Source organism: Sorex fumeus, unplaced genomic scaffold, assembly GCF_029834395.1.
Source record: "Sorex fumeus unplaced genomic scaffold, SorFum_2.1 ptg000054l, whole genome shotgun sequence".
Classification (NCBI taxonomy): Eukaryota; Metazoa; Chordata; class Mammalia; order Eulipotyphla; family Soricidae; genus Sorex; species Sorex fumeus.
The window spans coordinates 3,518,000-3,544,443 of record NW_026606111.1 but is presented as its reverse complement, the minus strand read 5'-3'; the positions used below and the strand labels follow the sequence as shown (position 1 = coordinate 3,544,443).

General features: G+C 40.8%; 1 protein-coding gene across 2 annotated transcripts in view; it reads right to left on the bottom strand.

Annotated features, from left to right (window-relative positions):
* NAALAD2 (N-acetylated alpha-linked acidic dipeptidase 2) overlaps window positions 1-26,444 on the bottom strand; it is an 82,793-nt gene that overhangs the window by 13,154 nt on the left and 43,195 nt on the right. The window contains exons 15-19 of one of the 2 annotated variants that reach the window (XM_056125121.1): window positions 19,315-19,406; window positions 17,306-17,396; window positions 14,713-14,977; window positions 9,100-9,181; window positions 3,720-3,812 (exon numbers count right to left, since the gene is read on the bottom strand). In XM_056125121.1, the coding sequence (XP_055981096.1) occupies window positions 3,720-3,812; window positions 9,100-9,181; window positions 14,713-14,977; window positions 17,306-17,396; window positions 19,315-19,406 (623 nt within the window). The remainder of the gene's footprint in view (window positions 1-3,719; window positions 3,813-9,099; window positions 9,182-14,712; window positions 14,978-17,305; window positions 17,397-19,314; window positions 19,407-26,444) is intronic. The other variant, XM_056125120.1, reaches the window with a different exon arrangement.

The following is a 26,444-nucleotide window of genomic DNA, read 5'->3' as shown; positions in this document are numbered from 1 at the left end:
GAGTTGAGGACATGTCCTGGGTTTCCACCATGGGGGGCCATGTTGGGCAGCCTACCTGACTCACCACCAAATGTAGAGTGTCCCTGCAACCACTGCTCCCCTGCCTGCAGCATACTATGGAGAAAAATCTCCCTAAGAGCCAACTGGCTGGAGACTGGACCCAAAAGTGGGGGCACGTGCCCTCAGTCAGGTTCTGTTTGGTCGAAGATAGCAGACCACCTGAGCGCTCAGGCCCCATACAGTAGCCACCCTGGCCCTAGTCCTAGTCACTACTGGAGCCTCTGCTCCCATCGTTACTGGGCCAAGAGGGCACAGCACTACAGGTGAGGCAACATGAACCCACAAGGCAAGAATATCAGAAGCCTGATTGTGCCCTCGGGCTTGCAGACACCCCATATTACCATGCCTCTGGCCAGACTCCAACAACTCAGGACCAAGTTTTCCAAGAAATTAAGCAAATATTAGGTATGCAAGAGCAACATCCACAAACCACCTCCAGTTCCACCTTACTAGCTCATTGGCCGTGCCCCAGAGACATAAATAAATCTCAAAAAAAATCAAAAAGATGCATTTAAATCTTCTTGGGCCACACATGGCTGAGTAATCCAAGGTACATCAAAAGGGGCATGTTAGCCCAGTGCCTGCCTAACAGAGACCCCAGAAGCTACTTGCTCCCACAATTCAAAATTGCCGCCATGTCCCTAGCCAGACTCCACTATCTTGAGACAAACTTCACTAAGAAATTAACCTACTTAAAATTTGGGTATGAGGGATTTGTGACTGAAATTTCCAGGTTTTCTTGGGGTCGGGATGAGCTACCTTCTCCCACCACCCTGTACTTCTAGAAGCCCCAGCAGTCATGTCCACCCCCAAAACTTCTACCCAGTAAAAAAGACTACTCCAGCTATAGGTTTCTGATAAAAACAATGAACTCCCTGAACAAACACAATGACCACTTAGTACCTGTATTGCAAATCATAATGCATGAAAGAGGGGAGAAAGAGAGAGAGAGAGAGAGAGAGAGAAATGCCTGAGGCAGGCTGGTGGAGGGAGAGATTGGGATGACAGGAGTGAAACTGGAGACACTGGTGACTGAAAATGTACAGTGGTGGAAGGATGGGTTATTGGAGCATTCTATGACTGAAACCCAATCATGAACAGCTTTACAGTGGTTTATCTCATGGTGATCGAAATTAAAAAATTAATCTCAAGAACGGAGAGTGGGGGCTGGAGCGATAGCACAGGTGGTAGGGTATTTGCCTTGCACATGGCCAACCTGGGTTCGATTCCTCCGTCCCTTTTGGAGAGCTCAGCAAGCTACCAAGAATATCCCGCCCACACGGCAGAGCCTGGCAAGCTCCCTGTGGCATATTCGATATGCCAAAAACAGTAACAACAAGAAGTCTCCCAATGGAGAAGTTACTGGTGCCTGCTCAAGCAAATTGATGAACAATGGGAGGACAGTGCTACAGTGCAGTGCTACTCCCATCATAGTGTTCCCTTTCCTCTGTGTTTACTTGTAACCTCTTCCTTTGTGCTCTGCTTCTTCAACCAGTCAATCACCTTTATTTCCTAATCAGACTCTGTTAAGTTGTAAATATTGCTTTTCTCTTCCCTTAAATCCTTTGTATAGTTAATTTAGAACAATGTCCTTTTTGTATAGACACAGGAAGACAGTGTATGCTATGCTTTTGTAACTTAAGAGTTTACTGACTATGAATAGTATTCACCCCTGGTCATCTGTTCTCTCGACTTAAGCCTCAGATGCCCTTACTTCCTAGCATCCCAAAAGCAGGGTCCCAACGAGGGACTGAATGGACCCAGGGCAAGCTGTGAGCTACCCTGGCATCAAAATGGGCCAGGCCAAGCACCATAATACTAAGCTATAAGTTAAGAGCATGGCCATGGACAAATTCTGTCATGATCCAGAAAGTAACATCTAGATAGGACCCTGCTAGGGTTAGAAAAGATTAATCTGGCCTGAGCACTGTAGTCTGAGATCTATAGAGAGATATTCCCAGGAGAGCCACCCTACAAGCTTAATGTAGCTCTTACTATGTCCATACAAAATAACTAATATTAAGAAGTAGAATTAAGATGTTAATTAAGTTATTGGACTAAAGAAAGGAGAAAACCCCCCAGTGGTATTTGTGTTCCTGAGCCTGATGGGAGATCAGGAAGGGCTTTTGGTATGTTGACTGTACTAGCCCCAATGCTGGGGAGTTGGTGAGAGATGAGAGAGAGACCAGGGCAAGAGTTGGAGTGTGGAGACATTAGCAGGGGGGACAGGGAAAGAACAATGTAGGGGAATAATGCAGGAGCAGGCACATGGGGAGAGTGGAATAAATGGCAACTGATCACAAACCAGCCTGGCCCTCATTTCCTCCTTTGTCCACCCATGGCATTGGCCATCCTGGGTGGGGGAGCGGCACGATGCCACTGAACACAGGCTGCGAGAGAGATCCGTGGTATTCCCTAGCTGCCCAGTGATTACATAAGAGAATACAGGATAGTTCTTTACATTATAAACTGCAATATTACATGTCTTTGGGTATGGCTGATGGAAAATAACAATTTTATTCTGTGATACTGTGACAATTTTTCACTGTTTGATGAGCAGAGCCTTTGCTGCCATACTGGAAGTAGAGAAGCCCTTTCCTATTTAGACTAGTTGACTTTGATTCTAAAGGCTAAACAGGCTGATATTTAGGAGTCTTCTGTTTTCCAGAAGGTGGTACTATGATGCACTTTTAGTTTTCCTCTCCATACTAACTGCACACAGGAAGGTTCAAGAAAAGTACAGAGTGGTGGCAGTATGCAAGTGATATGTCGATGACCCTATGGGGGGTTTTAAGGTGCAGGGGGTCAGATGTAATAGGCAATTCTCCTGCCTCCCAGACTAGAGAAAATCTTTCCCTCATTTAAGAATATATTATGGGTTGTAAATCAATAAACTGAAAGTCTACTCATGCTACCAGTCATGGCCCTAAATTTTAAAACAGGTAAAGGGGCATTTATGAGACTTCTTTCTTACCTTTGGGTGATAGGGGACATGGAGATCAGCTACACATGCCATGCTCTGGGATTATTCCTGACTGTGCTCAGGAATCATTCCTGGTGAGCTCAGGGGACCATATAGGATACTGGGGATCAATCCCAGTTGGACATGTATAAGACAAACACCTTACCCACTGTACTGTCTCTCTGGAACCTCTCAAAGAGACCCTTTGTAAGTGGAAAGGAGGGAACCTGATGCATTAAGTTTCCCATCACTGAATGGCTGCTCCCCTGAGAACTGACTGAAAGTATCCATGTAGATGGTAAAATTATACGAGCTTTCACACTCTATAAATCTCTCACTTTTAGATTTTTGTTACAAAGAGTATGGTGCTTGGAGTTTGTTCCTGGCTCTTATTCCTATTACTTAGGAATCACTCCTGGTGGGCTCAGGAGACCATATGGGGTGCTGGGTATTGAACCAGGTGAAGTACATGCAAAGCAAGAGCCCTCCCCACTGTACTATCACTCCAGTTCCTAGGGTATTTTTTTCATGACAATTTCCCATTTATATGGGCAACAAAGTAATAAATAACATAACAATATTTTCTAATATTAAATAACTTTTAGGTCTAATCTCACCCTTTTATCTTTCTGTACATATTCACCTTCCATGCCCCCAATAATTTCAGACTTCAGTGGCACACCTGTTGCTTCCTTACCTGTAGAACTGTCTCCCTGGTAAGCCAAGGGGGTCAATGAATGCTCGTTCCAGGAACATCAATTGATCATTCATGATTCTCACTGCAATGGGGCTTTCAACACAGAATGAACCATCAGAATCATTGCCATGGAACAAATGTCTATATTCATATTCAATAGGGATGAAGTACTGGAGAGCAAGCTTCTATAACTAATATGATATTAACAACATGCATATACAGTATACTGATTTACATAGTAAGCTCCACATAACTAATATTTATGATTACAGACATCCACTGGGAAATGGTTTAAGACCACAGACTGATCAGCAAAAAAACTTGCATTCTTTCTAGGAAAATCCAGGTCTCTGTTAAAGGAAGAATGTTCTGTCAAACTATTGAAAAAGTGGGGCTGGAGTGATAGCACAGCAGATAGGGCTTGCCTTGCATACAGCCGACCTGAGTGTGAGTCTGACCCGGGTCAGCTGCCCACACAGCAATCGCCTTACCGGCTGTGCTCTCGCTCCAGCCCCTATATTTACAAGTTGAAGAGACAAGGATTAATGGATCATGCAAAACAATATACTGTATTCTTCTTTGGTTTATATAAAAATGGTTGTAAGTAACTGAGCTTAACTGTAAATGAGTAAGTCCATGTGCATTTTCACATACACACATGTGTACGATCATACACATATATAACACCTCTTATGTCTTTGGATTTTGGATATTTGGTAAAGTGTTAAGGCATAGAAGTAAAATAAATTTTTCTGTAGACTACCTTTACATAAATAAATAAAAATAAAAGAGGAAAAAAAGAATGCTCTGTCAAGTTGTTCTCAGTAATAATTGACTATGTAAACTGAAGGAAGGTCAAGCATCAGGGGCTCTGGATTACACTCAGGAGTGCCATTTTGCCCACCAGGTCAGGATTGCACCTCGCCTGCAAAAAGCACAGCTGTTCTGCTTTGCTCCACTGCCAATTATTTCCTCATCTCTCCTTAGCTCACTGTAAACATACAAAAGCATCCAAACTGGCACCTAACCATAAAAAAACACACAGGAAACAAATCCAAACTACAAAGGTCACAATGGTAAAGCAACACAGAAACTCACCAGGTTAGTGAGTGAAAATGCTAGCTTGGAAGACCTACCTAGTAAAAATGAGCTAAACAACCTTTTTAATAAGAAATTTAGAATGGAATTATTGAGGCTGTATCAGGAGCTCAAAGAAACAATGGAACATACAGCCAATAAAAAACAAGAGGATATATGAGCAAAAATGAGTAAAAATACAAATAAAAACAGCAGATCTGAAAAACTTGATAGTTGGAATAAAAAACTCATTGGAGGGCCTCAGTAGCATAATAACAGCTGCTAAGGACAGAACCAATGAGTTCCAAGATAAGGTACAGAAAATTTCCATACAATAGCAGAAGATGGAAAAGAGCCTCAAAGCAAACCAACAGGTCACAAGAGAATTTTGGGATGAATTCAAGAGGAACAACAAAAGAATCATTAGTGTCCCAGAGGGACAGGAAGATGACCCTGATCAATAAACCCTGATCAATAAGCAACAATCAAAGTCATCATTGCTGAGAAGTTCCCAGAGCTGAAAAGTGCATGCATACAGGTCCAGGAGGCACAAAGGGTACAGCTCAAAGAAATCTAAATAAAAATATTCCTAGACATCCTAATCAGAATGATGAAAACCATAGATAGAGATGGAATACTGAAAGAAGCAACATCAAAGAAGGAAATTACTTAAAAAAGAGCATCCTTAAGATTTACAGCACATCCACAAGAAGAAAACATCCAACCCCATCCAAAAATGGGGCAATGAAATGAACAGAAACTTTCTCAAAGAAGAAATCCGAATGGCAAAAAAGCACATGAGAAAATGCTCTACATCATTAATCATCAGAGAGATGCAGATCAAAACCACAATGAGATACCATCTCACACCTCAGAGACTGGCCCACATTCAAAAGAACAAAAGCAACCAATGCTGGCGTGGATGTGGCGAGAAAGGGACACTCCTTCATTGTTGGTGGGAATGTCCACTGATTCAGCCCTTCTGGACAACAGTATGGACGATTCTCAAAAAATTAGAAATTGAGTTCCCATTTGACCCAGCAATACCACTCCTGGGAATATATCCCAGAGAGGCAAAAATGTATAGTCGAAGTGACATCTGCACTTGTTTGTTCATTGCAGCACTCTTTACAATAGCCAGAAACTGGAAGAAACCTGAATGCCCAAGAACAGATGACTGGTTAAAGAAACTTTGGCACATCTACACAATGGAGTACTATGTAGCTGTTAGAAAAGATGAAGTCATGAAATTTACATACAAGTGGTACAATATGGAAAGTATCATGCTAAGCGAAATGAGTCAGAAAGAGAGGGATAGACATAGAAAGATTGCATTCATCTGGGGGATATAAAGTAACAAAGTATGAGATTAATACCCAAGAATAGCTGAGATCAGCACCAGGATGATTACTCCATAACTTAGAGGCCAGCCGGGTATCCTAGAGGAAAGGGCAGTTCAGATAGAGAAGGGAGCACCAAATAAAGGATGTTTGGAGGATCCTCCCAGGAGGGGAGATGCATGTCGAAAGTAGACTATGGACTGAACATGTTTGCCACTCAATGCCTCTTTTGCAGACCACAACACCCAGACGGAGAGAGAGAACACAGGGGATTGCCCTGCCACAGAGACAGGGGGGGATGAGGGGATCAGGGTGGGAGGGATATTATCCATGGTGGTGAAAAATGGGCACTGGTGGAGGGATGGGTATCTGATCATTGTATAATTGAAACCCAAGCACAAAAAATTGTAAATCTACAACTGTAAAAAAAAAATAATAAATAAAATAAAGGGAAAAAAAAAAAGATTTACAGCACAATTATCAGATGGGCCCGGAAGACAGTGATGGGATATAGTGAAAAAACTCAATTAAATGAATGCCTCACCAAGAATACTTTACCAGTCAGATTCTAATTCAGATTTGAAGGTACAATACAATTGTTATTCACGAACTTCAGAGACTCAAAACCATTGTTAAAAGAACTAAATGGACTACTTTCAGAAAAGACAAGCCCCACAGATGTGCCAAACTCCTGCAGAAAGACGGCACGAAACCCTATAACAATAATCTCTCTCAATGGCAATGGGCTAAATGCACCAATTAAGCGACATAGAGTGGTAGGATGGATTAAAAAAATTGAATGGGGATGAGAATGGAATAAACAGCATCTGATCAATCAACTGGCTTGGCCCTTGTTTCCTCCACCATCTGCCCCATGCCCCAGGCCACCCCAGCTGGGCGAGTGGCCTGGGCCCCCCAGAACCAAGCAGCCAGGGGAAAAGCCATAAGGGCCACCCTCTGGCTGCCCTCAGAGTTTTATACAAAAGGGGAAGTTGAAATATTCATGAAAACAAACGAGAATGGGAACACTACCTACCAGAACTTGTACGATAGAGCAAAAGTGGTGTTAAGAGGGGTGTTCATTGTTATTGCAAGCATTCATCAGGAAGGAAGAAAGTAAGTAACTTGACTGCACAACTAATGAAACTGGAAAATGACTAACAAAAGAGGACCAAAGCAGGCAGGAGAATACCACTCCTGGGAATATATCCCAGTGGCCCAAAAACACAAAGGAAAGCTATCTGCACTCCTTTGTTTATTTATTGTTCACTGCTCACAATAGCCAGAATCTGGAAACAAAGGCAGCAAAAACAAGGGCCAGGAGGGCTGGCCCAGTGTAGAAGCTTGTCACCAATGAGAAGGAGGAGAGCAGCTTGGACAGAGAAGGTACAACTACGACAATGATAGTTGGAAATGATCATTCTGGACACAAACTGAGTACTGAAAGGAGGCAAAGAGATATGCATGAAACCCTTTTCAGGAACAGTATTACAAATCACAGTGCCAAGAAGAAAAATGAGATGGAGGGCAGAGTGTCTGCCTAAGAAGCAGACTGTGGATGTGGGGTGGGGAAAGGCCCGTGGGAGGGAAACTAGTGACATTGGTGGAGGGAAATGTGTACTGGTGAAGGAATGGGTGTTGGAACATTGTATGACTGAGACTTGATCATGAACAACTTTTTATCTATAATATATCTCATGGTGATTCAATTTTAAAAAGTTGTCAATAAGCCGTTTGGTTGGTCTGAGGATGAAAAGGCAGAATAAAAGCTGGATCATAAAGAATGAGAATAAACTACAGGATCTGAAAGAAAGGCAGGAGGCAGGTCCAGAGAGAAAGAGGGTAGAGCAGTTTTTTGCACACAACAGACCCAGGTTTGATTTGTGGAACCCCATATAGACCCCCAAGCCTACCAGGACTGATCCCTGGGTGCAGAGCCTGGAGTAAACCCTGAGCACCACTGTATGTGGCCCAAAAACAAAACAAAACAAAATAAAAAAGAATGGGAGGCTGCTGCATGAGCTGAAACTTTTGTGTGCATTATAAGCTACCACAAGTCTGTGTGAGGTGCTAGATAAGTTTCCTGGATTTCTTACAAGGCCAGGGAGAAAAGGGCCTACCCCTAAAAATGACTTTTCAACAGTAAAGTTCATGCCTTGTATACATGAGATTTAAGACTTAATCCCCAGTACTAAAAACAAAACAAGAACAACAAAATGGCACAATTTTCTTTCAGTGTGGTAAGGAGAATGCTTAAACTGATGGAACCTGAAAAAATAAATGTGATCTGAACTGAATTGTGGGTCAGTGTCTTGAAAAACTTTTTAAAGAGAAGCTACAGACAGCAGGAGGGGGAAGAGAGTGAGGGACTTCTGTCAATTCAAGCCTGAAAATTTGGTCCTTAGCAAGGAAACATCAGGGGTCAACAGACCACATGGCAATGCTAGGGGACAGGTGCCCCATCACTTGAGCTATTTCCTAGGCCCCTGTGTATAACTTTTTAATTACTGTTCAATATAAAAGTGGCAACAGAGTAAATGGAATGCATACAACAGAAGAAAGACTTTTAAACAGATAATATCAGCAATGGGGGTGTAGTGAAATACACTACAAATGCACTTAAATCTATAGAGCTCTAAGGTACTAGCTAAAGTCAGAAATCTTAGCATGTAGATTTTTCAAGAGATGCCTCTTGGACTCTGATATGGATTGTTTTCTTTTTAATGTCCTAATGAGATTCATCCTTCTCAAACTTGACTATGCAGACAAACCATCCAGATTCTCGTTCAAGTATTAAGGAAGTTCTGCTGGACAGTGTCCTTCTGACAATACTACTCGATGCTAGCTTGCAGTTGATAATTGAAGGAGCAATGATTTAGAGTTGAATACTCATGTGACTACACATAGCCCATTCTAGTAATTGAATAGCTTTCCAAACAATTCAGCTTATATTTGATACTTACTTATTAAGATCAACTTGCATAAGTCTTCTATGAAAATCAGAGGCAGCTTCTGAGAAGTTTTTCACAGCCGAAAACAAGGAATCTTTTTTTAAAATGGAAAAAGCAGAAGATGAAGTTATCAACACAGCCTTCATAGCTCAGAGATTCCCTTCCTGCCCTCCCTGTTCCAGAACAGACTAAGCAGAACAGAAATATGAAGCATCCCCATCTGCCACTTTGCAGACCCACAGAAAATGAGAACAAATAAGTATTGTGTTAAATAGAAAACATCTAAATTAAGAAAATAATTTTTAATTTTTGTTTTTGAGTCATACCCAGTGAAGTTACTCCTGACTCTACACTTGGGGATCACTCTTGGTGGTGCCAGGGACCATATATGGTGTTGGAGGATCGATCTGGGTCAGTCATGTACAAGACAAATGCCCTAATCTACTATACTATTGCTTAAGACCCAGGAAATAATTTTCAAGAGTTTGGGACATAAGCAGTAAAGAAACCCAGAATTTTTCATGCAATCAGAGGTATTTATCAGGATAATCATAAGCGATACACTGGAAACAGATATAGCAGTTATGCTCCTCAAATTATGATGGAATTTTTAAAGCTTGATCCCTGTTCTTAAGAATTTATGATCAGAGTCAGAGTGATAGTACAATAGGCAGGGCGTTTGCCTTGCACACAGTCAACCTTGGTTCAATCCCTAGGATCTCACATGGCCCTCCCAAGCACCGCTAGGAGTAATTCCTGAGTGCATAGCCAGGAGTAACTCTGAGCATCAATGCGTGTGACATAGAATATAATAATAAATAAAAAGAATATGTGATCTTTACTTGATGATCATAAAGGCAACCTGTGACCAACTGATATATCTAGAGAAAGAGATTAGGATCTGATTTGGCCAAACTTTACAAAGTTTGACATTGTGGAGGTTGTTTTGTTTTGGGGTCACAGTTAGGAGTGCTTAGGGCTTAATCCTGGCTCTGTACTCAGGGATCACTCCTGGCAGGCTTGGGAGACCATGTAGGATTCCAGAAATCAAACCCTACTCTACTTCATGCAACACAAGTTCCCTGCTGCTTTACTATTGCTTCAGCACCAAACTTCACAGTTCTTAAGAAAAGTTGTTAGTTTTTTCTATATATTTTTGTTACAATCTTTCTTGATTTTATTCTTTGCTTTTTGGGTCACACCCAACAATGCACAGGAGTTACTCCTGGCTCTGCACTCAGGAATTACTCCTGGCAGTGCTTGGGGGACCATATGAGATGCTGGGAATTGAACCCGGGTTGGCTGCATGCAAGGCAAACGCACTACCCACTGTGCTATCGTTCCAGCCTCTTGATTTTATTCTTGTATTAATGCTGTGATAAGGGGATATGATATTCATCATATTTACATAAGTGATAAAGCACTTATACCTCTAGACACTGGGCACAGAGTTAGCAAGTCAGTACAGAGTAAACTTACACTTAAATTATTGCTGCATTTTTAAAACAACTTACAAACAAAAATTCTGATATTATGAGAGCTGAGAACAAGTCCTATTTTTTCTATGGCAGGAAAGAGAGCTGAATTGAGTGCCGTGCATGCAGGGAGGAGATGGCTGAACCGAGTGCCTTGCCTTCAGAAGTCTCAGGTGCTTCTCTGGCACTTCCAGGAGCAAACCCCAGGCAAAGAATTGGGAGTAGCTCCAGCATTGATGGTTGTGACAAAAATCCACAAATAAACAAGAAGCACATTTTCAAGTATGCACATAAGTCAAAATAGGTAAGAACCAAAATGTGTCACAGGGCAAGAATAGCAGGACTTAAGGCAGGCAGTGGAATGTGAAGTCTGGGACAGATGGTACTAACTACCCAGTCCTCCACCCACCCACCATACCTTCATAAAAACATTTCTTGGGGCCAGAGCAATAGTAACACTGGTAGAGGGCTTGTCTTGCATGCAACAGACTTGAGTTCAATCCCTAGGACCCCACAAGGTCCCCCAAGACTGACAGATGTGATCCTTGAGCACAGAGCCAGGAGTAAGTCCTAAGCAATGCTGAGTGTGACCCCAAAAATTCCTGAGGAGCACCAAGCCCTGGGGATCACACCTATAAATTTTTTTCCTGAGAGAACTGCATTTTTTTCTAGAAATAAATGAAGTTTGATTGTGAAGGAACTAGGGCATATCAGGCAGAAGAGATGTTTATTTGTTTAGGGCATATCAGGCAGAAGAAGATGTGAACTTGTTTAAAGCTGATGGAGAGGCAGCAATTGAGATGGAGAGTTTTAAAAGGTGAAAGGGATTAGTGTGTCAAATTAAGTCCCTAGGAGAATGGACTATCCCTCCAGCCCCTAACAATTAAAGCATTTTAAAGGGGCCAAAACAACAGTACAATGGGTTGGGTGTTTGCCATGAATACAGCTGATCCAGGTCCCCAAAACTGCCAGAAATGATCCCTGATTGCAAAGTCAGAAGAAAGTCCTGATAATTGTGAAGTTAAACTGAAAAAAAAAGAAAAAAATTAAAGCTTATATAACCAACTTTAACAAAAATTGTTTCATCCTTTAAATATTACACAATTTGCTGTTAATTTTCATTTCTTTCCTTTTTGTGGGGAGGGATGGTTTAGGGTTGCTCCTGGCAGTGCCCAAGAAACCACAGGGTGCTGGGGATCAAATCCATCAGGAAGGTCACACTGGTGGTGGGATTGGTGCTGGAACAGTGAAGGTCTGAAACAACTGTACTATGAGAAACTTTGTAAACCATGGTGTTTAAATAAAGTTAGGGAAAAAAATTTTTAAATACCCTGCCTCATAGAGGCTGGGCAAGAAAAAGATATAAAGGGCATCCAGATAGGAAAGGAAGAAATCAATCTCTCACTATTTGCAGATGACATGATACTATATTTAGAGAACTCTAAAGACTCTACCAAGAAACTTCTAGAAACTATAGACTTGTACAGTAAAGTTGCAGGCTATAAAATCAATACCCAAAAGTCCATGGTTTTCCTATGCACGAATAATGAAAGAGAGGAAAGTGACATGAAAAAAAATCAATCCTGTTCACAATCATGCCTCAGAAAATCAAGTACCTCAGAATCAGCTTAACTAAGGAAGTGAAGGACCTGTACAAAGAAAACTACAAAACGCTACTTCACGATATAAAAGAGGACATGAGGAAATGGAAACATATCCCCCTGCTCATGGACTGGGATAATTAACATTGTCAAAATGACAATACTCCTCAAAGCATTATACAGATGAAATGCAATCCCTAATAAGGATACCCATCACATTCTTCAAAGAAATGGATCAAACACTCCTGAAATTCATATGGAACAACAAACCCCCATGAATAGCTAAAGCAATTCTTGGGGAAAAGAAGATGGGAGGCTTCACCTTCCCCAACCTTAAACTCTACTACAAAGTGATAATAATTAAAACAGTATGGTACTGGAACAAAGGCAGAGTTGCAGACCAATGTAACAGGGTAGAATGCTCTTACATACATCCTCAAATATATGATCATCTAATCTTTGATAAGGGAGCAAGAAATGTGAAGTGGAGCAAGGAAGCCTCTTTAACAAATGGTGCTGGCAAAACTGGGCAGCTACATGCAAAAAATGGGCTCAGACCTCTACCTAATGCTATGCACAAAAGTCAGATCAAAATGGATTACTCAACATCAGAACAGAACCCATAAGGTATTCTGAACAAAAGGCTGGTAAAACTATCCATGACATTGAAACTAAAGGTATCTTCAAAGATGACATGCCACTGACCAAACAAGTGGAAACAGAGATAAATAAATGGGACTATCTTAAACTAAGAAGCTTCCACACCTCAAAAGATACCGTGACCAGAATGCAACTGGCATTGGCGAGGATGTGGGGAGAAAGGGACCCTCCTTCACTGCTGGTGGGAATGCCAACTGGTTCAGCCCTTTTGGAAAACAGTATGGATGCTTCTCAAAAAATTAGAAATTGAGCTCCCTTAATTCCTTCTTAGAATTAGAAATTCAGTAATGCCATTTCTGGGAATATATCCCGAGGGCGCAAAAAGCACAGTAGAAATGATATCTGCACTTGTATGTTCATTGCAGCATTGTGTACAATAGTCAGAATCTGGAAAAAAACAGATTTTTTTTGTACTCAAGAACAGATGACCGGTTTAAGAAACTTTGGTACATCTACACAATGAAATACTATGCAACTGCCAGAAAGGATAAAGTCATGAAATTTGCATATGAATGGGTCATCTTGGATAGTATCATGTTAAGTGAAATGAGTCAGAAAGAGAGGGACAGATATATAAAAATTGCACTTGGGGCCGAAGCGATAATACAGCATGTAGAGTGTTTGCCTTGCACGCGGCCGACCCTGGTTCAATCCCCGACATCCCATATGGTCCCCCAAGCATCACAAGGAGTAACTCCTGAGTGTAGAGCCAGGAATAACCCCTGAGCATTGCTGGGTGTGACCAAAAAGCAAAAAAAAAAATTGCACTCATTTGTGGAATATAAAGTAACAGAATGTGAGACTTACACCCAAGAATAGTTGAAATATGTACCAGGAGGATTGCTCCAGGGCTTGGAAGCCAGCCTCACATGATGGGGGAAAGGCAGCTCAGATAGAGAAAGGACCATCAAGTAAAGGGTGCTTGGAGGGCCAGCTTGGGATGAGAGATGCAAGCTGAAAGTAGACCATAGACCGAATACGACGGCCACTCAATACCTATATTGCAAATCACAACACCCAAAAGGAGAGAGTGAAAGTCCTGCCACAGGCGGGGTGGGGGGGGCATAGGGTGGGGTGGTGGGAGGGATACTGAGATCACTGGTGGTGGAGAATGGGCACTGGTGGAGGGATGGGTACTCGATCATTGAATGACTGAAATGTGAGCATGGAAGTTTGTAAGTCTGCAACTGTATCTCATGGTGATTCATTTAAAAATAAAAAAAAAAAAATTAAAAAATCCTGCCTCCATACATAGCATGCACTAGCTACCTTCCAGCCCTAAAGTCTCTTTATTTTATTTTACTGCTTCTTTTTTGTCTGTTTTTTTTGTTTTGGTTTATTTTATTTAGGCCTTTGTTTTGGTTTGGTTTTGGTTTGGGGGCCACACCCAGAAATACTCAGAACTTACTCCTGCCTCTCTGCACTCAGGAATTACTCCTGTCAGTGCTCAGGGAATCATATTGGATGCTGGGGATCAACCCAGGTCAGCCACATGCAAGACAAGTGCCCTATCCACTGTACCATTGCTTTGCCTCCCTACCCCCCGCCAAGTCTTTTTAATAGGTGTCTTTTAAAGTATATATTTACTTATCATTTTCATTTTTTATGACACCCAGTTGTGCTTAGAAGTTTCTTCTAGCTCTTGTATTCAGGATTGGCTTCCAGAAGTGCTTATGGGAATCATGTGGTGCCAGAGATCAAACGAAGGTCTCCAGCAGACAAAACAAGATCCAGTCCTCAACAGGTTCTTTAAAGTGTTGTTCTGGGTGTCATAATCACTTATTTAGGCAAGAATGAATTCTAGAATATAGCAGTATATACTGATGATGGTGGGCAATTACATCTTAAAGTCCTAACTTACCAATTTTAACTGTCAAGACAATTCTTACCAAATGATACTCCATGGTCTCTCAATTGCTGCTCATGTTTCTTGGATAAGTTGCTGATACTTGTAGCATAGTTTTTCAAAGCTTTTGCATAGTCTTGAATATTGAAAGGAATTATTTTAGAGTCTGCAAGTTCATAAACCAATGTTCCTCGTAACTGAGCAACAGAAAGCTGTTTTTTAAATGTGGGGTCATAAAAATTCTCTACCAATTCAAATGTTTCATAGACTGTATGATATACTGGGTAGCTGCTGTATTTATCTGCTTTCTAAAAAAAAGGGGGGGGAGAGAGAGAATAGGGGTCAAGTACAGACAAACATTAAATATTCAAATTATAATACTTTATATAACAAAAATACTGCAAAAATTAAAATATATGGCAGAGTTTTATCACAATGAACCAAATAAAGGGTAAAATTTGACAAAAACACAAAATGCTCCCTGATTTTTAATTTTTTATTTAGTTTTTATTAGTTTGGGGGTCATGCCCAGCAGTACTTAGGTATTATTCCTGGCTCTGCATTTAGGGTTCACTCCTGACAGACTCAAGGGATCATATGTGGTGCTGAAGATGGAGTCCAGGTTGACCCTGTGCACAGCAGACACCCTGCCAGCTGTATTATCAGTGCAGCCCCAGCCTCAGATCATTAAAGGATTAAGAGTGAAATACTCTGGTCCAAGTATCTCTGTAGCAGTATTATACATTTAAACATTTAGCTTCCTTGAGGCTGGAAAGATAATACATTGGTAAAGTGCTTCTCCTGAATGTGGCCAACCTGGACTTGATCCCTGGCATCCCATATGACCCCCCCAAGCACCACCAGGGGTAATTCCTGAGTAAAGATCCAGGGGCAACCCCTGAACATCGCCAGTTGTGACCAATAACACAATAATAAAGTTAAATACTTTCCTTTCTTCCCAGTATTTAACTAAATGCCATTTAATCTTGATTATATATGTAAGGGCTACTATTATAAACAAATTATTCCATACTGGTAGTACACAAGAATACAGAAACATACACACACACACACACACACACACACACACACACACGAATTTTTTTGGGGGGGGAGGGAAACTTCCAAGCAGTACCAATGCTCAGGGTACCTGGGGGTCTCTCCCAGCAATATGAAGTCAATAAGGCTTGGCTGTTCTTTGCTTGGCCCAAAGTTGTGCAGAGCTGCTTGGGCTCTGCAGTACTAGAGATCACCAGGGCCACAGCTGATAGTGCTTGAGTGGAAAGATGTGAGCTACCAAGGTTTGAACATGGGTACTGACATGTGCATCCCTGACCATTGATATATCTCCATATATCTTCATATAAATGTTTATTTTACTTCTTAGGTCTTCTAAAAATATCCTAAATTTAGCTTTTACTTGTTTGTTACTTTGCTACAAGGTATTATTATTACCACTTTACATATTACCCATAAAGGTACCCTTATTATCTTCTTTTATATCTAATTCTCTATGTTTCACTGTGTTAAAAACCAGAAACAAATTCTTCAAGCTGATGATGGCATGAAACTGAGGCATTCTTGCAAATGGTAAGGTGTCTCTTTCATGTCTTAAGTCGAATGAGTCTCTGCAGAGACTGATACCTGTATTCTGGGTTGTTCTGGAGCTATTATACTCACTTCTTTGTGAGTTGTACTCTGCAGAGTCAATCTGTAAGGTATATGTATCCTGACAATATGTTGTTATATTCATTTATGAGTAAACATTATTAAAACCTGAAAAGACTGAATTCACTGATATAATTTTCAGTTTGGTTCATGACATAATTTAAAAAATAGTTTGTTTCGACATATCCAAGTTCTTGCATATCACTTGAATGACAATGGTGCAAACTAGTCACTGCAGAACAGAAAGAAGAATAAGATAAACAAAAATAGGATCTGAGCAATAATCCAGCAGGTAGGGAGTTGCTTGCACGCAGGGAACCTAGGTTCAATCCCTTGCATTCATGTGGTTCCCCCAAGCCAACCAGGAGTGATACCTGAGCAGAGAGCCAGGAGTAATCTCTGAGCGCTACCAAGTATGCCCCTCCCCCCAAAAAGTAAGAAAAACAAGTTCCAACCTCACCCCAGGCCCCAGAATAGGAGGCAGGCACAAATGGGGATGTGAAGAGGGGTTACAGACCAAGGATCTTAGCCTAACCAAGAAGAAAAGTACATCAGAAGGGCTAGAAAGATAACACAGCAGGTAGGGCACTTGCCTTATATGTGGCTGGCCCAGGTTCAATCCCATATAGTCCCCCAAGCCTAATAGGAGCAATTTCTGGGTGTAGAGCCAGGACTAAGCCCTGAGCACTGCTGAGTGGGCTCAAAAACAAACAAACAAAAAATTATACTAGTGTCTACAAATCTAGAAGAAAGAGATTTCAAACAAACCCACATCAGGCAAAGGATGAGAACTACCTATTGCTGATAAGCAGCTAAGCAGCTGGCTTTGCTCTGTCAGCTATCCTGGCAGTAAGCAAAGCAATTAATATTCACAAATAACCTTTGTGAATATTCCTCCCTAGTCCCCCACATGTCCTCTAGTGACTCTGATAAGAAGAATGTGGCCTACCAAGAAGTGAAGTTCTTACCCGGTTCTTAGTGTAGCGGGCTCGGCCGGAAGCAATTCCAAGTCTCTGAAAATAAGCTTCAAAATCACTCCCAGATCCCAGTTTGTTTATTCTGTATAGAATGGAGAAATAAATGCATAAACAAATGAAAAGATGTCAATGGGATTAAGAGTCCCAATGCAAGAGTATCAAGAAATTGCATGCCAGTTTTGGAACTGGGGAAATGAATCCAAAGACACATTCCCTTCAACTGCTATACGCCAAGGCAGTGCACCAAGACAACAGCTGAGTACAGGGGCTGACTCTCTTGTCATCAGCACTTATGTATTTGTTTGGCAGGAAATACAACTAAGAACTCATGGCCCCTGAGTGACTATATAACAATGAATCTAAATGTGCCTTATTTGAGGGGGGCCTCACTGCCAGTACTCAAGGGTTACTCCTGACTCTGTTCTCAGGATTCACTCCTGGAAGTGCTTGGGGTACCTTGTGTTGCCTGGTAACAAACCAGAATTGACTGCATGCAAAAGCAAGTGCATTAATACCTCTGTAATCTCTCCAGCCTCTAAATGCGTCTTATTTCATTTCAGGAATAAATTCAATTGTGATATTCCATTTGATTCATTTTGTATTGTTGTATTTAATTTTGGGCCACATCTGGCATTACTTGGAGGCTACTCTCTGCTCTGTGCTCAGGGTCACTCTAGTAGTGCTCGGGAAACACGCAGTGCTAGGGATTGAACCCGGGCCTCCTTCATGCAAAGGATATGATTAAATCATTGAGTTATTTCCCTGGCCCATTACAACATATTTATTTCCATATAATTAAGACACTGTCAACAGGGGCTAAGAGAGATAGCACAGAGGGTAAGATGCTTGCCTTGCACACAACTGTATCAGGTTCAATCCCCAGCACCAAGAGTAAACCCTGAGCAATACTAGGTGTGGCCCAAAAGCAAGCAAGCAAGAGAAAGAGAGAAAGAGAGAAAGAGAGAGAGAGAGAGAGAGAAAGAAAGAAAGAAAGAAAGAAAGAAAGAAAGAAAGAAAGAAAGAAAGAAAGAAAATACATACTTATAAACTACAAAATTTTGGGGGGCTTTTTTTTGGTTTGTCTGGGTTTGGTTTTGGGCTTGGTTGTTGATTTGGGGGTCACACCTGGCAACGCTCAGGGGTTACTCCTGGCTCTGCACTCAAGAATTACTCCTGGTGATACTCAGGGGACTATTTGGATGCCGGGACTGAATCCAGGTCAGATGCATGCAAGGCAAAGCACGCTACCCACTGCACTATCTCTTTGGCCCCACTCTGATATTTTTAAATATGCACAATAACTTTTGTAATGGAAACCTTTAAATTTTCACAATTTATCTGAAACATGAAATGAAGCTATAAACATTATCATCATTTGCTGGTTTCAAAAACAGTGGCAAAATAGAAAAAAAAGGTAAATTCAAGAAAGCTGTTGCCAAATGAAAAGAACAGTTATATAAAGTCTACAAGACATAATTATAGCTGCTTGATAATGCCCCTTAATAACTTAGCAGTAAATAATATATTTAACTTTATGTCATTACCATTTGTTTTCTTATTAAGTACTAATGAATGAATTCTTTTCAATAACATATTGTGGTTGGGGCCGGAGCAACAACACACCGGGTAGGACATTTGCTTTGCACCCGGTCGACCTGGGTTCGATCCTCAGCATCCCATAAGGTCCCCCAAGCACCGCGAGGAGTAATTCCTGAGTGCAGAGCCAGGAGTAACCCCTCAGGATCACTGGGTGTGACCCAAAAAGTAAAAACAAACAAAAAAATCAATAACGTATTGTGGCAAAATAACTAAAATTTTGCAGATCTGCTCCCTCTCTTACAGGCTAGTAAACCCGTTTATTCTGACTGATCAGCAGAAGATCTTGACTACCTTGTTCTTCTTAAATTGGTAAATCATCTAAGAACTATATCCAGAGAAACAGGGGCAAATAGGATTAAAAATTCATCCTCCAAGTGTGAAACATAAGTACAGTGACTTACCTAGGGAGATTTTCATTTTCCAATGAAGGGTCCTTTTCCAACCAGCTTTCATAAAGAGATTTATTCTCAAAGCCGTCATCAGGGCTAGCAATCTGGAAAAAAAAAATCAAATGCCAAGGAGTTGGAAGGGATAGAAGCAACAAAATCTATGCCTGTAGAAACTTGGTGAGCTGACTTCAGCTTCTAGTTCTAATTAAATGTATACATGTTAGATTACACAGTTCCAAACGTTTTAGGCTTAACATTGGGTTGTCCTTCCTCCTCCCACAGAGTGTTTGAGTTAACTAAATTACAACCACTACAGTGCTCCTGAGAACACACCCTATCTCATCAATCCCAATCCTGTTTATCTTTAACCTTTCCTTTGTGTTCTTCTTCCCCTATCTATTAGTCAGAAATATCTCCAAATCTGGGCCAGAGCGATAGTAGAGTGGGTAGGGTGTTTGCCTTGCACCGGCAGACCAGCAGACCAGGGTTCGATCCCAGCATTCCATATGGTCCCCCAGCACCACCAGGAGTAATTCCTAAATGCAGAGTTAGGAGTAACCCCTGAGCATCACTGAATGTGAACCAAAAAGCAAAAAAAAAAAAAAAAAAAAAAAAAAATTTCAAATCAGACACAGTAAATAAAGTCACACTTTACAAAGGCTCTGGATTTTGTATATGTAAGTGAAATATTGTTTTTCTTATTCCTTTATGCCCTTTGTATATTTTTATTTTAGAGCAATGTCCTTTTTGTATAGACACAGGAAGACAGTTATTGCTATGCTTTTATAATATGGGAATTAACTGACTGAATAATATTTACTCCTGGGTATCCATCATATTTACTTGACTTAGACCTCAGTTGCCCTTAGATTGACCTTAGTTTCTTACACCCCAAAATGTGGGTCCCGCCAAGGGACTCTGATGGTCCCAGGGCAAGTCATAAGCTACCCTTGCTTCAATATGGGGACATAGGACAGCCTAAGCACCATAAGAATTATAATAGGCTCAGAATACAGTATGGAACAAACTCTAACATGACCCAAAAAGAAGTAACTGAATTAGGACCCTGTTGGAGTTAGGAAAAACTAACCTGGCCTGAGGATTGTAGTCTGGGAAATAAAGCAAGATGTACCCAGGAAAAGCCATCCTTTACTATGAGTTCAGAGAGACTATTTTAAACTTAATCTAGGGTATAGATAAAAGTCTATGTCTGTTACTGTGTTTATACAAAATGACTAGAAATATTGTTAAGAAGTAAATTTAAATAAAGTGCAGAGCGAGTAGTATGCCCTGAGCATCACCAGGTATGACCCAAAAGGGCAAAAAAGCCTCTTTCAGATAAAAATATAAACCCTAAACACATCACACATCATAATAATCTATATAGTTAGACAGCAGCACCTCCCAGCAACAAGGTGCAGGCCAAAAGTGCGCTTTCAGCGCCACCGGTGCCCTCCATCTGGTTTGCAGATATCTGGCCTGCGCCACGTTCCCCGCGCACACCCCAACCCAGAACTCTGAAAGCAGCACCTCCTAGCATCCCTGGGACCTACAGTGCTGCAAGGGGCATGGCCTCAGCGGTAAAGGAATGCCTCTGTGGTAGTGAGCGAGCGTGGCCTCTGCAGCAGTGGGCGTGGCCTCTGGAGAGGGCAGCTGCAGTTATTTAGGTCCCATTCCATACTATCAAAAAAAAAACATGAAGAAACGGCAAAAATCCCTACCATGAAAAGATGAAGAAAAGAGTTCAGAAGCCTCAACCATGCTTACCCACAAATACAATCTCTCCAATAAAGAATTAAGAGATGAAATGTTGAAGATGTTCACTGAACTCAAAGAAACGGTGGAACAGACATCCAGTAAATTAAGGGAGGACATGAAAGAAACAGTGGAACAGACAGCCAACAAAATACAGGAAGAAATGAGAGCATAAATAAGAAAGCTACAAACAGAAGTGTCATGAATAAAGGATTCAGTAGATGAAATAAAGAACTCAGTGGGTGCCCTCAACAGTAGAACAACTACAGTCAAAGACAGAATCAGTGACCCTGAATATGAGCTGCAGAAAGCTTACAGGCAACAACAAACAATGGGGGGGAAAAACATCAAAAGAGCTGGGGGTGGGGGGGAAACTGGAGCGATAGCATAGTGGGTAGGGCATTTGCCTTGCACGCAGCGAACCAGGATTCGATTCCCACATCCCATATGGTCCCCCGAGCACCGCCAGGAGTAATTCCTAAGTGTATGAGACAGGAGTAATAACCCCTGTGCATCACCGCGTGTAACCCAAAAACCACAAAAAAAGGGTAGGGGGGCTCTTGGGCGAATCAGAGACCTAGTGGATGAATCCAAGAGGAACAACATAAAAATAATCGGAGTGCCAGAAGGAAGGGAGGAAACTCCAATGAAAAAACTACAGTTAAAGCTATCATTGCTGGGAAGTTCCCAGAGCTGAAGAATGCAGGCATCCAGATCTAAGGAGCCTGAAGGGTGCCAGCCAAGAGAGACCCTAATAAAAAGACTCTAAGACATATCATACTTAAAATGATGAATGTTACAGATAGAGACACAATATTGCAAGCATCAAGGTAAAAGAAGAAAATTATATACAAAGGAGCACCCCTTAGATTTACAGCAGATTTATCAGAGGAAACCCTCCAAGCCCAAAGAAAAATGGTGAGATATAGTGAAAAAATTCAATGAAATGAACGCCTCACCAAGAACACTTTATCCGACTAAACTCTCATTCAAACTTGAAGGAATAATACACTATTTCATGGATAAACAACAACTCGGGAACTTCATAGACTCAAAACCAACCTTAAAAGAAGGAATAAAGGAACTACTGTAAGACAAAAAAAAAAAACCATTACAACCACAACAAACCTCTACAGAAAGATAGCACAAAACCCCATGACAATAATCTCTCTAACTGCACCAATCAAGACACAGAGAGGCAAATGGATTCAGAAACTGAACACAACATTCTGCTACCTACAAGAAACACATCTGAACAGTCAGAGCAAACACAGACTCAAAGTCAAAGGATGGAAAACAATCCTGCAAGCAAACAACTCCCTAAAAAAAGCGGGGGTGGCCAAACTAGTATCCAAAAAAATAGATTTCAGGTTGATAAAGATTAGAAGGGATAGTGAAGGCCATTTTTAATAATCAAGGGATATGTACAGCAGGAATAAATCACACTCCTAAACATATACACACCCTACGAAGGACTATCTAAATACTCAAAACAACTGATAATAGATTTTAAGGAGGACATTGGGAGCAACACTAGTACTAGTTGGAGACTTCAACACCGCCTTATCACCTCTGGATAGATCAACAAGAGTAAAACTCAGAAAGGAAACACTGACTTTGAAGAAAGAAATAGAACAGAGGGCTAAAAGATCTATATTCCCCCAAAAGAGAATACACATTCTTTTCCAGTGCACATGGAACATTTTCCAAAATAGACCACATTCTGGGCCACAAAACCATACCTCAATAGAACCAGGAAGACAGAAATTGCATCAACTATCTTTTCAGACTATGATGCACTGAAGATAGAAGTTAATCATGCACAGACACAGAACCAAATCAAACACCTGAAATTTAAACAACTCAATGTTGAACAATGAGTGGGTCAGGGAGGAAATCAAGGAAAAAATCAAAATATACCTCGAAACAAATGAGAATCAAGACATGAGCTTCCAGAACCTGTGGGACAGAGCTAAAGCCTGTTAAGGGGAAAATGTAAACCCCTGCAAGCATTCCTCAGGAAAAAAGAAAAAGGCCACAGAGATAACTTGACTTGACAGCTCAAGAACTTAGAAAAGGACCAACAAAAGAAGCCCAAACGAGGCAGAAGGAAAGAAACAACAAAACTTAGAGCAGAAGTTAACGACTTGGAAACCCCAAAAAAAAAATCCAAAAAAATGAATGAAACCAAGAGCTGGTTCTTTGAGAATATAAACAATATTGATAAACCACTAGAAAGATTCACAAAGAAAGAGAGAGAGAGAACCCTAATAAACTGAATCAGAAATGAAAAGGGGGACAACACAACAGAAACCAAAGAAATTCAAAATATCATCAGAGACTACTTTGAAAGTCTGTATGCCACAAAACAAGAGAATCTAGAAGAAATGGATAAATTCTGGAATTCCCATACTCTCCCAAGGCTGAACCAAAAGATTTGGATTACCTGAATAGACCTATTACTATCAAGGAAATTGAAACTGTAATTCAAAAATCTTCCCAAATACTAAAGCACAGGTCCAGATGAATTCACTAGCAAATTCTTCCAAACATTTAAAAAGGACCTATTGCCAATTCTTCTCAAGCTCTTCCAGGAAATTGAAGAAACAGAAACCCTCTCAAACAGTTTCTATGAGGCACATATCTCCCTAGTACCAAAAGCAAACAAAGACATGACAAAAAAAGAAAAAAAAGAGAGAAAACTACAGGCCAATATCCCTGATGAACATGGATGTGAAGATATGTAGCAAATAGAATATTTGCAAAATATTAGCAAATAGAATACAACAACTCATCAAAAAGATCATAGAGCACGACCAAATGGGATTCATCCCAGGGATGTAAGGATGGTTTAACATCCGGAAATCAATCAACATAATCCATCATATGAACAAAAGAAAAGACAAAAGCCATATAATCATACCAATAGATACAGAGAAAGCATTTCACAAGATCCAGCACCTGTTTATGATGTAAACTCTCACCAAAATGGATATTGAAGAAACTTTCCATCTACTACAAACCTATGGCAAGCATTATCCTCAATGGGGAAAGCCTCTCCTCTAAGATCAGGGACGAGACAAGGATGCCCAATCTCACCACTTCTGTTCATTATAGTACTGGAAGTACTTGCCATAGTGGTTAGACAAAAAAAAATAGATATTAAGGACATCCAGATAAGAAAGGAAGAAATCAAGCTCTCACTATTCATAGATGATATCATACTATATAGAGAACCCTAAAACCTCTACCAAGAAACTCCTAGAAACTATAGACTTGTACAGTAAAGTCACGGGCTATAAAATCAATATCCAAAAGTCCATGGCTTTCCTATATGCAAATAATAAGAGAGAAGGAGTGACATGAAGAAAGCAATCCCATTCACAATCATTCCTCAGAAAATCAAGGACCTCGAAATCAGTTTAACTAATTTAAAGGAGGTAAAGGACCTGTACAAGGAAAACTTCAAAATCCTACTTCAAGAAATAAAAGAGGACATGAGGAAATGGAAACATATCTCCCTGCTCATGGACTGGGAGGATTAACATTGTCAAAATGGCAATACTCCCCAAAGCATTATACAGATTCGATGTGATCTCTATAAGGATACCCATGACATTCTTCAAAGAAATGAATCAATTGCTCCTGAAATTCAAATGGAACAACAACCCCTCCTAAAGCAATTCTCGGGAAAAAGAAGATGGAAGACATCACCTTAAACTCTACTACAAAGTGGTAATAATTAAAACAGCATGGGACTAGAACAAAGGCAGAGCCTCAGACCAATGGAACAGTGAGGAATATCCTTACATACACCCTCAAATATATGATCATCTAATCTTTGATAAGGGAGCAAGAAATATGAAGTGGATCAAGGAAAGCCTCTTTAACAAATGGTGCTGGCAAAACTGGACAGCTACATGCAAAAAAATGGGCTCAGACCACTATCTAACACCACGCACAAAAATCAGATCAAAAACGGGTTAAAGATCTCAACATCAGACAAGAATTCATAAGGTACATTGAAGAAAAGGTCGGCAGAACCCTACACAACACTGAAGCTAAGGATATTTTCAAAAATGACACGCCAGTGATCAACCATGTGGAAACAGAGATAAACTAATAGGACTATCTTAAACTAAGAAGCTTCTGTACCTCAAAAGAAACAGTGACCAAAATACAAAGACAGTCTCCATAAAGGGAAAGGATATTCGCCCAATACCCATCTGATAAGGGGTTAATATCAAGAATATACAAGGCACTGGTGGAACTCTACAAGAAAACATCCAACTCCATCAGAAAATGGGGCAATGAAATGAACAGAAACTTTCTCAAAAAAAAAAAAATTCCGAATGGCCAAAAGGCACATGAAAAAAACGCTCTTCGTTACTAATCAACAGGGAAATGCAGATCAAACCAACAATGAGATATCATCTCAAACCCACAGAGACTGGCCCATATCCAAAATAACAAAAGCAACCGGTCTTGGTGTGGATATGGAGAGAAAGGGACCCTCCTTCACTGCTGGTGGGAATACCAATTGGTTCAGCCCTCTTGGAAAACAGTATGGACACTTTTCAAAAAAAGCATTCAAAAAATTATAAATTGAGCTCCCATTTGACCCAGCAATACCGCTTCTGGGAATATATCCCGGAGATGCAAAAAAGTATAGTTGAAGTGGCATCTGCACTTGTACGTTCATTGAAGCACTGTTTACAATAGCCAGAATCTGGAGAAAATCCAAGTGCTGAGAACAGATGACTGGTTAAAGGAACTCTGGTAAATCTATACAATGGAATACTATGCAGCTGTCAGAAAAGATGAAGTCATGAAATTTGCTTATAGGTGGATCAACATGGAGAGTATCATGCTAAGTGAAATGAGTCAGAAGGAGAGGCACAGACATAGAAGGACTTCACTCATTTGTGGAATATAAAGTAACAGAATGGGAAAGTAACACCCTAGAAGAGTAGAAATAAGGATCAGGATTGGTCCACGGCTTGGAAGCCGGGCACACATACTGGGAGACAGGGCAGCTCAGATAGAGAAGGGGCCACCAAGTAAAAGATGCTTGGAGAGCCTGTTTGGGATGGGATATGCGTGCTGAAAGTAGACTAGAAACTGAACAGATGGCCACTTAATACCTGTCTTGCAAACTACAACACCCAAAAGGAGAGAAAGAGCAAAAAGGAATGCACATGCCACAGAAGCAGGGCGGGGGCAATGGGGTGGATACTGGGAAACTGTTGATGGAGAATGGGCACTGATGGAGAGATGGATACTTAATCATTGTATGAATGAAACATAAACACGAAAGTTTGTAAGTCTGTAACTGTATCTCATGATGATTCACTAAATTTAAAAAAATCTAGAGTTATTAGCAGTTA